Raw genomic sequence first — 15998 nt, 5'->3', positions numbered from 1 at the left:
TAATGAAAAGTTGTAAGGGGCATATTTTGCATCTAATTTCACAAGCATAAAATCTATGAAATAGCTGTCTATAATTGGGTAATTGGTACAGAAATATAAAGGAAAAATCACAAAACATAATACAAAATATTATAGTCAAATCTCATGAAAGAATAACTGATAAACCAGATTCTCAAATCACATAACCACTGAATCTTGAATTACAAACAAGTCATAAAGGTTTCTCGTCCTCTTGTACAAGCAGAAACTAGGGAGACATTCTTGACTTCTCTCTGACTCATTCATTGCATCTAATCAATCAACAATTCCACTTTAACTATGTCTATTTTACTGCCTCCCTCTGGCCACTGTCTTAGCTCCGGTCACCAGTATCTCTTACCAGGATTACTGCAATAACCTGCTAACCAGCAGCCCTCCTGACAAATTGCACTCATCTTCCCCACCCAGTCTCCTCTTCAGGTACAGAGGTTTCAGAATGATATTCCCAATTACAAATCCGCATGCCATTGCTCTGCTGAAAATCCCTCAAAAGCTCCCTATTACCACTAGAGGAAGACCAGGCCTTCTCAACAGCGCTTACCAAGCCTTTCCATCCAATCTCAACTTCTATCTCCTGCCAATCTCCCCATTCCTCATACAACACTGCAGCTGTACTGAATTACTTACAGTATCTTGCACAGGCCATGCCTTCTTTCTCTTTTAGGGCTTTGTTTAGGTTTTTCTATCCGTCTAAAAAGTCTGACTATCTCCTCTTCATCCTCTGGTACCAACAGAGACACATTTCCTCCAGGTTTTTTTCAACCTTGTTAACCTCCAGAGCACCCTGTGCTTACTTCCACTGAAGATCTCATGACATGGCACTATCATTTCCTTCGTGTTGTTCTCTTCCAGGAGACCACAAACTTTTTTTTTTCTTTTTTTCTTTTCTTTTGTTAGGAAGATCGGCCCTGAGCTAACATCTGCTGAGGAAGACTGGCCCTGGGCTAACATCCATGCCCATCTTCCTCCACTTTATATGGGACGCCGCCACAGCATGGCTTGCCAAGCGGTGCGTCAGTGCACGCCCAGGATCCAAACCGGCGAACTCGGGGGCCGCCCAGCAGAGCGCGCGCACTTAACGTTTGCGCCACTGGCCAGCCCCGCACAAACTTTATAAAGGCAAGAAATATGCCTTTATCTTGCCACTCCCAAAATGCCTGGTATATAATACATACAAGTTACATATTATTCTAATTAATCACTGTTTATTCATGAAGGATAGAATACTTCTACAATTTCCAGAAAGTTATCCAGTATCCACATGAAAAATTTGAGGGACAGACTTTTTTTTTCATGAACATTCTAAATGCCAGACAGCGTCCTTAAAGTGGGCTATTGCAACTACACCATCCCCCAAAATAACTAATACTTGCCCTAAAAAATGATGATGATGATGATGACGACGACAATGATGATACAACTGGCATTTATAGAACCAGGTACATGCTGGATCCATAACATGAATATGCTCAGTCTGCCCTCATAACAATGCTTTGAGTCAGATACTATTATTACCTCCCAGGCCAGATGAGAAGGAGGCTTAGAGAAGCAACATAGTGAAAGTTGTGCAGCTAGCAAGCGGTGGAGGCAGGATGCAGACTCAGCCAACTGAGTCCAGCCCCCAGCATTCATTCTCTCCCACTTCAAAACCAACAGCAGTCTCTCAACTCCGTGACCCTAAAAATATCTATAAAAAATAATAATAGTAAATAAAATTTAAAAAGAAAAACCCAGTTAACTTTGTTTTAAACTAGTTTCCAAATTCATCTGCCCATGGAGCTCTTGTGAGGGGCAACACCCGTTAACATCCTGAAGAACTGCAGATCTATACAGCACACGTTGGGAGATACTAGCATAAGCATGATTATTCTCCTAATTCATTGTTAAGTTGTGTTTGCTTCTGCAGCAGTCATAGCACAGTACTGGAATGTACTGGGCCAGTCACGAACTACAACCCCAAAGATGTTCACCTGTTCTGAATTCTATCCAAATCCTCCTGAATTAGAATCTTTGGAGTGAGATCTGGGAATTAAATTTTTTAGTCATCATCTTACATTATTCCCATGCACACTTAACTTTCAGAACTACCACTTGGGAATAAACTGAAATAATAGTGTTTTGTACTGCCCTGGACTGAGCATCTTACATCTCATCAGGAGATCCCTTCATTCCCAGGTTCAACCCTCCCTACCTCTCAAGCCTGTTCTCTCCTGCCTTCTGGTCCTTCTTATTACCCCATACACACATGGCATGGTATTCTCTGTCAAGGCTCCACGCTGGCACACTACTCTGTTGACCTTCCCCGTGACTGCTGGCAAACACTTATCTTTTTGGAGTTAACTAAAATGTCATCTCCTTTGCATAGGAGAGCGGGTCCCTCCCTGGTCTGTGTGTCCACACTATACCAATATATATCTCTATTATAGTATGTAATGCATTATATCCTAACTATGGACGTACAGTTCCCTTCCAACAGAACACAAGTGTCTTGAAGGTAAATGCCAAATTTTAACCCTTCTTTTTTTTTTCATTCAATTTTTTTAAACTGAAAAAAAACAAAAACTCTTCTTGCATTCTCAGTACTAACCTGGTTCTGGCCAATAGCTGAAGCTCCATAATTGTCAGCTAAGGGATTCAAAGGCATTTAAAAGCTTTCACCTTTGATGTTTGATTCTCTTCCAGTTTGTTAGCTAAAAGAGAAAGGTACTAATGACTGGAGATAACACGCCATTTCACTAACTGCTCAATGCAAGGCAAGGTAGAGGAAATGCAAAAGGTTGTCGACGAAGAAACCTACTGCTGAAGCACAGCCAACTTCTCTGACAACTGCACTGACTTCAAGGAAACAAATGTTACCAAGAAACCACCTAAAATAGAGGAATCAGTGATGAATTAAATCAATGATAGATACATAAATAGAAAAATGAACAGATTTTGAAAACAATCATTAAATTTAAAAAAATAAAGAAACAATAGCATGCACATGTTACAACTAAAAATTTAGCAGCAGACTCACAGAAGAAATTGAGGCACTTAATTAAAGAACCCTGTTTTTGAATTAAGACAAATCAACTTTGAATGTCACTGACGCCTATTAGTGCATTAAAATATGTTTGATTTCATTACCTTGCTTGAATTCTGTCTAGCATTGTACTCTAAATATGAAAGCACAGAAAATACCCTAATGAACCTGGGAATTAAGCATACACTCATAAATGTTTATCCATCATGATACAAATACAATCGTTCAACTTTAATGCACCCCTAATCATTTTACATGACTGTGATAGGCCTAATAATAAAGTTCCAACAGCTTAAAAGAAATAAAAAACTACTGATACTTTAGATTCTATTTGCACAGAAAAGGGCCAGCTAAGGTTCTATGCTGTCCATTTCCTACTCAATTTACATGAAAGACAGGTTTCATTAAGGATATTTTACTAATTTTTTATTTAATAATTATAATTAATAATTGACCTCTCATTGCTCACTCCAAGACAGAAACAGGAAATTTAAATAACAAAACTGTAGGGCTGGCCCCGTGGCTTAGCGGTTAAGTGCCCGCACTCCGCTGCTGGTGGCCCGGGGTTCGGATCCCGGGCGCGCACCAACGCACCACTTCTCCGGCCATGCTGAGGCCGCGTCCCACATACAGCAACTAGAAGGCTGTGCAACTATGACATACAACTATCTACTGGGGCTTTGGGGGAAAAAAATAAATAAATAAATAAATAAACAAATAAAACTGCAATAACTGTATCATTCTATTTTCCTAAATATCAGTTTTACTAATTTTATCCAAATTTATATGTCAAATAGTAATGAAGCTTACTCTTGCTATGATTACTTTGCCATTGTTTCCAATACAATTATTTTACAATATTCACTTTTAGCAAACAGCATTTTATTCTAAATCAATAAGCATAAAAATACCAAAATAAGCAATTGCATATTTGAATTTCCGTTGTATAATTTTCAAACACAGACATAAATTTCACATAAGTTCAGAATAATGTCTGGCCCTTTCATTGAACCCAATCTGACAAACTACTCAACAAATAAGTTCATACCAGCCCAAACAGTTTTCGCTTAAATATAATTCATAATCATGTTGTCTTAAATTTAGGATTAACAATATAATTTGAATATATTGACAATATTATTTAAAATCACTTTATTTTATAAGAAATGTATTTGTATTTTATCATTTAGTGAACAACTTAAAAATTCTTGACAAAGAATTGGTATAAAGTAAGAGAACGCCTGTGGCCAAAGGGTGGCCTATCTTCATCTCTGAGACTCTCCATAGAGACAACTCAAGGGAAAACACCTTCCAATGCTGAGACTAAATCACAGAACACCTGCCAAGAAAGAATGCCTTAACCTTTGCTCCAATTTTTAAAGATGTCAACAATACCCAAAGAATGGCAAAGCTATAAGATCTAACAGCAAACAGAAAATGGGGAAGACACTACCGAGGTGTCTGCAAAGGGTTTTCTTAATATGTGGAACAGCAAGGAAATGTCAAATGACAAAGACGTTCTCATCATTATCAACTTTCAGAAGAAAAGATCAGTTAAGTGACTGTAGCAATTATGGAGTAGTCTTTTTTCCCCAATATTAGCAGCAACATTTTGACCCAAGTTCTTCTGTTTGATTTTTGTAAAACACATTCTCTCAAACACTCCCAAAATTATGATGTTGCCTTACATCCAACACAGTGCACACCACCTCTCTCTAACGATCCACTAAAGAAAGGTTTTCCTGGGCCGGCCCAGTGGCTTAGCAGTTAAGTGCGTGCGCTCCACTACTGGCGGCTCGGGTTCGGATCCCAGGCGCTCACCGATGCACCGCTTCTCTGGCCATGCTGAGGCCACGTCCCACATACAGCAACTAGAAGAATGTGCAACTATGATATACAACTATCTACTGGGGCTTTGGGGGGGAGAAAAAAGGGAGGAGGATTGGCAATGGATGTTAGCTCAGAGCCGGTCTTCCTCAGCAAAAGGAGGAGGATTAGCATGGATGTTAGCTCAGGGCTGATCTTCCTTAAAAAAAAAAAATAAATAAGTAAATAAATAAACAAATAAATTTAAAAAAAAAAAAGAAAGGTTTTCCTCCCGGAATTCACTAACCTCACAACAACATCCAGTCTCACTTGCAGATCTTAACAACAGCTCCAAACACCTTCACTCCTCTAGTTCACCAGTTATCCCTGTGTAAATCCACCCTGATCTGGTTAATTACATGTGAGAAGACAATGCTCTCTAAAACACATTAACCATCACCAGAGTTGCATTAAAAAATCCCAAAGACAATAAATCAAACAGGAATAGAAAATCATATTACAAAACACACACACAAAGGGATAGAGGGGAATATACATATTATTTCTTAATTATCTAAATCTGTCCTGAAGCCTATTATACATGGCTCAGTTTGGGAGCTAAGGCTTCTGTAGATCCTCTGGTAGAGATTGTGAGCTGAAGGAAAAAAACAGGAGGTAAGTGCATAGAGTTACTTTTGAAGCTTTAAAGATAGAAAAACAGAAAGATACAGAACTGGTAGAGAAGGCAGCGATGGAATGCTGCATCTGAAAACAAAGTGAATACCTAAAACAGCAACAATTTCCCTGCTGTTGTTGAACAATAAGACACAAGAAAGGGCAGAGCTTACCCTAACTACTCCTAACATGCTCCCTTGTTCCCAAAAGCTAAAATCCGTGCATGCAATGTCAAACAGCCAGACTCAGCAATCAACACTGAGTGGGAAGAGCATCAGAAACGAGATCTAAATGCGAAATTCTAGTCCTGCTGCTGCCACTAACCAGCCAGAACCATGAACAAGGCGACTGTCTTCTCTGTTAACGGAGGCAATTGTGCCAGATGATCACCAGTTTCCTTCTAATTCTAAGTCTCATGAACACCAGAAGTCTGTCATGTATACCAGTCACCAATCCTCTTCAGAGTATATATTTTGCATATATATATTACACACACACACACAAATGATCTCAATCAAAACTTTAAGCCAAATTTTTACAAGTTTCTTCCATTGCTGATTCATATAAAAATTTTATAAACATATTCCCCAAGTATGTATCTGTGTTACGATAACAAGTATATCTTCTTTTTATGTAAGTAACTATATCCTGAAATAGAAAAACTATTTTCTCAAAAGAGAAATATGAAACACTATATAATACATATATATAATATACTTATCTTGAAATATTCTTCATTGAGTACATTAAAATATAAATTTATGAAATGTGCTAGACAGCATACTATTCTCTATGCTTATTCTGATAGAATGGGTTATGAAAGAGGTTAGAACTGAATAATTTGACACTATTTTGTAAACACTTAAATGTGTTAGGCATATCTGTAAAACCTCAAGTGAATAAGCCTTTCTCTTCTGTATAACATACAGGAAGGGGAAACAATGGTGTCTTTGACAAGGCACTCTTCAGATGGAAATAAAACTGAGATTATCTAATCAGTTATCCTTGTGGGTGGGTGGATATACACCTGCAGTGAATCTTAGATTTAGGAAATGACAGAGCCGATCATCTTTATGGGTTTCATGACAGAGTCACAGCAAAATGATTTCCTGAGATCAATATGTAGTTGAGAGAAGGCTGTTTTCAATGGAAATGGGAAGCTACGAGCTAACCTGTTTCTATGGTAACCAGAGCAGCAGCCACCCAACAGCTGTAGGAAAAAAAAAGGCAGAAAGTTACAAATGTAAAAAACAACAACAAAAAAATAGATACCTTATTAGTGTGATGGTCCTTAGAGTACAGTCAAAATGAATGCAGACACGCTGTCCCTGCCCCACCCCACCCCCAGGGATCTTTAGCAATAAGTATCCTTGTTTTTCTTCCAAACCTCAAAATGTTAGAGCTGGAAAGAAGTGTGGATACTATCTAGTCCAATGTATCATCCCCAATTTTTTTTTTCAGAATAAGGCAAAGGAAATCAAGCCTCATGAAGATGGAGTGAATTCTCCAAGGTCACACAGCCAGTGGTGAAATCAGGGTCAGTACACAGGTCTCACAGACCCCAGTCCACACATTTTCCAATGCTGTTTCCATGTATTCTCTACTCCTGCTCTCTTCTCCTCCCAATGCCCACAATTCAGTCACTTTCTGTGAAAATATTGACTACACAGTATTAAAATTAATCACCACCCTTCAACCTATAAGAAAAAGCAAAAAGCAGTGCTATTCTGTCATTAAAAAAATATCTTGACTGCTCTTCTAAAAGAAAAGCTCTTCATACTTCAAACAGCATTGAATTAAGTTTACATAATATATTGATGGTTACTGTTTAGACTATGTTGCCATGATATATTTCCGTCTGGAGATCTGTGTTTATCTTTTATCAGTCCTTTAAAGCCCTTTACTATTTCATTTAGACATATTTTTAAAGGCTGCCATAATAAAAAGGACATATGACTCACAAGTTCAAATAATATGAGACTTGAAAACCACATCTGCTGTATTTGTAGTAGTAAAAATAAGTGGTAATGATATACATCACTTTCAAATAGGAAAGGGTGACCTGCATTTTGATATAAACTTACACATTTCCTTGTTTTCAGTACTTTGAAAATGTGCTTCTTGACAGAGAAGAAAAATTTCCTTGACTCTCATTTAATTTTGTCAACTCAAGTCTACAAATCAGCTCTTAGCAAAATATTACACGAAAAAAATCATACCCAATCTGTGCAACTACGATAGCCGATGCCCAGCAATGGATCAGATCACCTAGTTTGTGATCAAATATCCTTCTAAATATATAATCGACTATTGAAGTTACTGTACTTGGTTCTTTTAATGATGTATTGAATTAGGTACTCTCGGATCCTATCCAGTGCTTAAAATATAAGCATAAAATTAAATTTACTTGTGAACCGTAAAATTAGTGGCCTGGAAAAGGTCAAAAGACACTTAGATGCTTACATGGCAATGCAAATACACCAGACTATTACTGCAGCCTCTTTTCAAGGGTCTGAAGTTTGGATTTACATTGTTACAAGGCTGGCCATGACTCCTGATTAACATAAAAGGGATGAAGACACTTGACTATACCCCAAAAATTCAGTAATTTGGTCTAAGTAGAGCCTTCATCATATTCTCCAATAATACTGCAAAGAGAGAGTTTAGAAATCACTTCGAAAACAGAACAATCAAGATTAAAAGAGCCTAACACTCTCATTATAAAATAAAGAGTAACAACACCTTAACATCATCTTTTCTAAACGGAATGTTTTCTGCATGTGTTAGGCAATATTTCCATGTGAGATTTTTTTTTAAGGAAAGCTTATCTTTAATATCTCTAGAATTTTGTTTGTTGTCATTTTGCTGCATTTTTTAATTTAACAGATAATGTCTTTAGGAAATATTTTATCATAAATAGAGTAGTAAGTTTATTGAGGGCAAAGGAATATATCTTGTCCACGCATTCCCAGTATCTTGCATAGTTTCTGGTCTAGAGTGACTGCATAATCAATATTCATTAAACAAATAAATGTTCTATAAATTTTAATAACTGACAACAATATTTTATGAACAAGATATATTTGGCCATTAATTCTTTTAAATGGAGCAATGCTTACAAAACAAGAAATAATATATTTTATTTCTTTTACCTTAATATAATATGACTCAAATTCTCCTTACCTTATTATAATGTTTTTAATTAAATGTTATACTGAAAGCTAGCAAATAGTTATGTAGATAATTTCTTTCCTGTTTTGTTCTGTGGTTTGAGGAAGAGGAAAAAACAGCCCATAAAAAGTAAATTAAATATGTGCAATTCCGAATTCAACTCTAGATATTGAAATTTAAATTTTAATAGTTTTAAGGAATATATTTTAGTAATGCTATGGAAATAAAACAATTTAAAATGCTAATAAAGTAAATATTTTCAAGATTAAGAAAAAAAGATGGATTCACTATCGCAATCCATGTATAATTCAGGATGACCTGCACATAATCGCACACTAGATAAAGGTCCAGAGAATACATGAAATGGTCTAGACCCACACCAAACAGCCAGCGTCTCAAATATGTTTCCATGGCAGTTACTCTTTTGTTTTTTTCTAAGATGCTCTTTGAAAGTAAAACAACGTCTACCAGTTAATCAAAGATACACGTCACCAAGGAAGAGCCATACTCTAAAACACAACCTAATTCAATCACCTTCTCTCCTCCCCCAAAAAATAAGTGAAAAGAAGAAGGACAAGGAAAAACGTATAACTTCTCTCAGCTGTTTAACACTGGGAATAAATCATTTAAAATATTTTGAATCTAGTATTTTGCCCTTATACTAATTTTTTTAAACTTCTAAAAAATAAAATGTTAGCCAATCTGAAGGAAAGCAAAACATTACATATCAACTGGTCCAATAAAAATGGAAAGTTCAAACAGGGCTCATTTTAAGAAGTTAAATGAATCCCATATTTTCACTCTAATGTTGAGCGGTGCAGGCTAAAAATTCTACCAGCCAAAGTCCTGGACTACATATATTAAAAAAAATCACAGATGACCTTTCAAAGTTAGAATTCTAGCGAATGTCTAATGCTGCATTAGATCTCAAGAGCAGTACAATCTGCAGAGATTTCACAGGAGAGACAGTCAGTTGTTATCAGTGGTTGTGGTGGAAGGGCCAGGGAGGATGTCATGAGACCTCCAGCATAATTTTGGCACTGCTATTAACTTGCTCTGTGACCTTGGCCATCACTTAGCATCTGCAATCTTCATTCTCCTCATCCATAAAATAAAGGGTTTTGACGAGGTGACCCGCATAGAAATTTTCCAGGTCTATGATTCTCAGCTGATTCTGCTTCTAACGGCTCTTTGAACTTGTGTTAATCTCTAATTTATCTGTGTTCTTTCCTCACCTAAATGGATGCAGGTCAAATCCTTCATATTATTACAATGAAATATTAGTAAAATTTTTTAAAACTATTTTCGAGTTAACGGTTTACCTTTTGACCAACAATCAAAGGAATCAATTTCCATTGCCATAAAAAAAATTGAACCCCTTCTTAAAGTTTTTGCTATGCAATCTAGCCTACAACAAAATGATCTGCACAAAATGATCTGCACAAAAATGAGCCTGAAAACAGGATGAGCCTGAAAACAAATTCAGATTATCTTTTTAGCCACCAAGTGGATGGAGCACTGTGGCACTCAGCTGGAATCCAAAAAACACAGATGCAATGGTCATGAGTCTGTGATTTAATTTAAATAAACACGCACTTGTTTGTCTGGTTTTTCTGAATGCAACTCTTGTTGAATTTATAGAATGGTCTTAAAAGGAAGATTTCAGAATCAGAGTTATTAATTTTATACTCAAATATGAGAATATGGACATACTAGAATTTACGTATGCATTTAACTACCAGATCCAAAAGAACAGCAATGCTTTAAATTGTCTCTTTCATATTCTGTTTCACACTGAAAACAAAACATATCCTCAGACTTCTAAAGTGGCATCAGAAGCACATCTTCTGACAAGTTAGTGGATAGACAGCTGCACAGTATCTCAGATGCAGAGACTTCCAACACACAGAGAAAGACAATAATGAGGACAGAGCCAAAGAGAGACTGTGAGAATCCCCATTCTGCCCAGGGGGTATCTTTTCTGGGTGTCAGAAACAAACAGACACAGGCAGTTGCAAAGACTTAACTAAATACAGTACTGTATTTTCACATATACTGTATAATTTTTGGTTATTTATATTTCTCTTATTTCCTTTAAACTGGAGAAACCATTATTGGTTACTTTTATAGTCCCTTCATGGAATTTTGAAGAATTAATTGTGAGTGTCAAAGACTAAATTTAAGCTGTCATTCAAGCTAGACACTGAAAAGAAAATTGAGGATGGGATCACCATCTAAAGAGTAAAATAAAGTTTGCTACAATCTAAACTACTCAAATTTAGAGAACTGACTAAACGAGGATCACCGAAGTGACTAATGCACTTTCAATCTGTAATAAACATAGATACAGCCCAAGGGAAAAGGCGCCAGACTCCACAATTCCGCGTGCAGGTGGGCTCTCTGGTCAGCTCCGGGGAGCAATCCCAGCGAGCTTCTCCCTCGATGGAGGCAGGCCAAACAGCAGTCAGGGGATTTTCTTCACAAAATGAACCTCCTGCACGCCCTGCCCCACCAACTCCCAGCCACATCCATATATTCCATTTCCCCTCTTCTGTCCTCAGATTCGATCTCTAAATGGAACCACTGCTCTAGGTGAGTCAGATGTGAAGGAGTGTCAGGCCTCACTGAAAATGTCAAATTGTGATGACCAGAAGGCCCGAAGAGACATCCGAGCTAAAGGAAAAGTTGGGACAAAAGAGTCAGGAAAAAAGCTCAAAATAAAGCGTGGCACGAGTTTCAGGATGAGGCTCAGATGGACTTGCACAGAGCAGTCGACATCTGCACTTTGGTTCCCATCCGCTCAAGTAAATCTCAGTTTGAGTTGAGGAGAGGAGGGGGGTTAAGGGGGGCGAGGAGGACGGGGGCCAGAGTCCCTGCGTTTACCTTGCACCACATGGGTCTCTAATCTCATCGTTAGGGAGCCCTGGTCCCTTCTCCGATTACCCCATCCCAGAGCCCTTGGTGGAAAAGAACTGACGGCGGGGGAAGGAGTTGGAGAAGTTGGGGCAGCAAGGAAGGGGCGATTCGGCCTTACCCTGGCGGCTCTGGACGAGTAGGGGTCCTCGAAGAGGGCCCACATGCGGGGCTGCAGCCTCCTCCAGCGGCCGGACTTGCCGTCGGGGCCCCCCAGGCCCGCAGCGTCCTCGATGCCCAACCTCTTGGCCGCCAGGTCCTCGTCGTCGCCAGGGTCCCCGCCGATGAGGTCGGGGGTCTCGAAGATGTCGAGCGCCTCCTCGGCGTCGCGGTGCTGCCGGTAGGTCATCCAGCAGCAGGGCTCCACGTCCGTCTCGTCGATGCCCCAGAAGGCCAGCTCCTCCTCGAAGAGCGGCCCGCACACGTCGGCCGGGCAGTGCAGCTTGCCGGTGCGGTAGTAGTTGAGCACGTAGGCGAAGACGCCCGGGTGCCGGTCGAAGAAGAACTCGCGGCCGCCCGCGGGGGGACTGCAGCGGCCCGCGCCGCCCTCGAAGCAGCCGCCCGGCCCGGGGGCCAGCGGGGGCGGCCGCGGGGGCGGCGACAGCGGAGGCGGCGACGGCTGCAGCTGGTCCGCCGTCAGGCAGTCGCCCGGGGGCTCGGAGGCGGCGAGCAGGGCCAGGCGCGTCCCGGGCAGGGTCTTGAGGGTGCTGCGGTAGGTTTCGTGCCGGGTGCCCCCGACATTGAGGATCACCCTCTCGTTGCTCTCGATCTTGCCCATCTCTGTGGCTCAGACATGACTGGAGGAGGCGAACACAGCGCCAAGTTAAAGACCTCCGCCGTCAGAGCCGCACGGTGACCCCCACCCCACCGCCAGCCCAAGGGCCCCAAGATGCAGGGTTGGCAGACGGGCAAGGGGCGCCCGAGCCTCCCAGGAGGAGATCAGCGCCCAGCGCTGTCCCCGCCTCCACATCGCCCCTCTCCCAGGCTTCCCGAGCAGCAGGGAGATGACAGTCCAAGTCTTCCTGACCTTCCGCGACGCCCTCTCCCTGACTCACACCGTCCTCCCTTTGCTCTGATCCCTCCTCCTTCCTCTTCTCACCCTTCTCTCTCCCTCCCCTGTCCTCTCTCAAGTCCCACCTGCTCCCAGCCCCTAACCCAGTCTCCCCACACCCCGCATCTCTCCCTCCTAACTCTTTCTCCCTCCGTTGCCCCCCCTCTGTCTCCCCACACCCCACATCTCTCCCTCCTAACTCTTTCTCTCTCCGTTGTCCCCTGTCTCCCCGCCCTGGTCCCTCTCTTCCGCTCTCCTAGCCCCCCTCTGTCCCCTAGCCTGGAGGCAGTTCTCCTAGGCAGGGGGTTCTCGGCAGAGGCAACTCGGCAGTGCTGGGGAGAGCCCCCCGGCCCCGCGGAGCGCCCCGTGCACGCGTACCCTCGGTCCGCTCTGGACGGCTCGCTGTCCCCGGCGCTCGGGGCGCGCCCTCTGCGCGACCTGTTCTGGTTCACCTGGACTCTCTCTCCCGGACCAGGCAGAAACCCCCAACGCATAAGTCAGAGCAAAAAATGTCCTTGCTGTTGCCTTTCCCCAAGGAGACCTCTAACTAATTTCCTGATCCAATTTCCTTTTCACGTTATTGTTGTTGTTAACATTATTATTACTTGGGCAAGGAAACGACTAACTAGGATCCATTTCTGAGAACAGAAGTGATCAGTGCATCCCACCCCATCCCCCCCTCCCAAGAAAAACAAACGCCTTGGGGGCGGAGAGTGGGGGGCTGCTTTCTAGGAGGGGCGAGGCCCAGAGAGAAGCTGCTGGAGGCACACCCCCTGGAGCGCCGAGCTGGAAGTCGGGCTGACAGTGGCCCGTTTCCAGTCTCCCAGCCACCTCCCCCAGGGCTTCACCTCCACATTCCTACTGCGGAACGGAGCGGGGGTGCCCGCCTGCAGGGTCAGCGCGCCCTTCCCGGCTAATCAACCCCCCTTCCCTCCCGCCCGCGGATACCTTAACGAGACCGAGAGAAAAGTGGGTCTGCTGTGGTTTCCGAGTGGACGAGAGTCCCCGGGCAGCCGGACCGAGTCCTGACACCCAGCCGAGCCGCCCTCCTCCAGCGGGAAACTACTTGTTGGCGTTTTCCGGGTTGCGAGGGTTGGGCCGCGTCTCTGGGCGCTGGGGTGGGGAGACAGCCCCCGCCGGCCGCCCGCCGCGCTCCCCGCCTTCATCCCGCGAGCGCCGGGCTCGCCCCGCGCCCCCCTCGGCGCCCAGCGTCCCCATCGCGCGGGGCTGGGCGAGCCATGGAGCTCGGGCGGGTCCAGGCGGCGCGACCCCGCCGGGAGCCGGCAGATGCGCTGGCCGCGCTGGAGCGGAGGGGCCCGAGGTCAGGAGAGCTCACCCACCGGAGGGTGAAGTCACCCTGCTCCGATTTCGACCTGCAGGTTTTGTTTCTCCCCGCAAAGCAGCCCCTGCTGGAGCTGTCCCTCCCGCGCCACTCGCCGTCAGCCACCGCCGCCAGCACAGAGCTTGGGAAAGGGTGGGAGGGTGGGTGGGTGGGTCTGGGGAAGCTGTGTTGTACCAACCAGGTTCTTCTATTTTCCTTCCGTGCAGCGCTATGCCCACCTCCCCTGGAGCTTCTGCCTGCCTTATTTACTCCCCCCTCGCCACATCTTTTCTCTTCCCGCTGCCCCACTCCCCTCCCCAAGTGAGAGAAGCTGAGACCAACTGCATTTTTTCCTTAATGACAGCTGACGGGAGAGAGAGGTCTACTTACAGGTGACAAGTGAGTCTTGTTTCTCGTGTCCTAGACATGGCTCTGGCTGGCTTTTTTCAGTCAAATGTAGGTCTCCAGTCACCACATCATGGTTATATAAAATGAAACGAATTTTAAAAGTTTATTCAAGGAGCATAATGCTCTAGTTAGTAAAAATTCAGGTTTCTTTATCAGAAGCTAAAAAGATGAGATGCAGAGATCCAAGTACCAAAGCAGTGATCTAAGTAGCCAATTTCTCCTTTTTTCAATTTTTTATTGGGCCTTGTATTCGTTTTCTAGGGCTGCCGTAACAAAGTACCACAAAATGGATTGTTCAAACAGCAGAAATTTATTGTCTCACAATTCTGGAGGCTGTAAGTTTCAAATTAAGGGATGGTTGGGTTGATTCCTCCTAAGGGCTGTGAGGAATGGACCTATTCCATGCCTCTCTCCTTTGCTTGTCAATGCCCATCTTCTCCTGTGTCTCTTCACCTTACTTTCCCTTTATACATGCCTGTCTCTGTCCAAATTTCTCCTTTAAATAAGAACACTAGTCATATTGGATTAGGGCCCACCCTAATAACCTCATCTTAACTTGACCACCTCTGTAAAGACCCTATCTCCAAATAAGGTCACATTCTGCGGTATTGGAGGGTAGGATTGCAAAATCTCTCTTTTTTTTTTTTTTTGGTGGGATGGGGACTAAATTCAACCCATATCAGACCTTACCACCAAATAGAGTGTGTGTTTCTGTGTCTGTGTGTATATTTCTAGAAAGAAAGAAAGAAAGACAGAGGGGAGAGAGAGGGGGAGAGACCCTATTCCACAGGTATAGTTTGATAGGATTGAAGTCCACAGAGTAGGTAAAACAACAGGTTGTATGTAGGAGGAAGTCTCTCTGAAAAACAGATAGTGATATTGACACTGTGATTTGAAAAGAGCAAGTGTTGTGAGTTACTAATAAGAACGTTTCAGCAATATAGAGGACTACAAGGTGGGCAGTTAAATATGAATCGTTCACTAAAGAATACACCTATCTGTTATGACAGTAAATACTTCAAGGGAAAACCTGAAAAGTCTTTGGAAGGTCACTGATATCTTGGAAACTAATGCAAGAAAATATGGTATGTATACATTTATAAGAAATTTACTAACAACATGGCAGTAAATGTCTAATAACCAAAAGAATAGCTATATGGACCTGGCTTTGTGAAAATATAAATTTGCTCCACTAATACACACAAAAAAGTGTAAAGCTTAAATACTGAAGGAGTGGTTCTAGTTTTTGAGGCATTTCTAAAAATAACAGTGATAGTACTGTTACTGAACCAAGTGGGTTCACCTACTGATGAGTTAAATAAGACTCTACACCAGTGGAGGTTGTCTCACAAAGTGTATTTGCAGCAAATAGGAAGCCATGAGGAATCATTTCCAAAGTCATGGTGTCCCAAAAAAAGGGAAGCGGCAACTTTTATTTCAGATGGGGAATGAATATTCAAAAGGCGGGGCAGGCGGGGGGGGGGGGGGGGGGGGGGCTGTATTCGCTTGCGCAGGCTCAGTTGGAAAACATGCTTCCACATGATGAGGCCTCAGCTCCTCCTGGAGAGATCTTAGCATTAAAGGTAAGGCAA

General features: G+C 42.6%; 1 protein-coding gene across 3 annotated transcripts in view; it reads right to left on the bottom strand.

The window, feature by feature from the left end:
* The window catches only part of KCNC2 (potassium voltage-gated channel subfamily C member 2), a 192588-nt gene extending 178510 nt beyond the window's left edge, over positions 1–14078 (bottom strand). For 2 of the 3 annotated variants that reach the window (XM_058568771.1, XM_058568770.1), the window contains exons 1-2: positions 13626–13690; positions 11748–12423 (exon numbers count right to left, since the gene is read on the bottom strand). In XM_058568771.1, the coding sequence (XP_058424754.1) occupies positions 11748–12404 (657 nt within the window). In that variant the 5' untranslated portion in view covers positions 12405–12423; positions 13626–13690. Of the gene's footprint in view, positions 1–11747; positions 12424–13625; positions 13691–14013 lie in introns of those variants that run through there. The other variant, XM_058568769.1, reaches the window with a different exon arrangement.
* Positions 14079–15998: the final 1920 nt, after the last annotated feature.

This window comes from Diceros bicornis, chromosome 25, assembly GCF_020826845.1.
Source record: "Diceros bicornis minor isolate mBicDic1 chromosome 25, mDicBic1.mat.cur, whole genome shotgun sequence".
In the NCBI taxonomy this organism is placed as follows: domain Eukaryota; kingdom Metazoa; phylum Chordata; class Mammalia; order Perissodactyla; family Rhinocerotidae; genus Diceros; species Diceros bicornis.
This window is presented reverse-complemented; position numbering and strand designations above follow the sequence as displayed.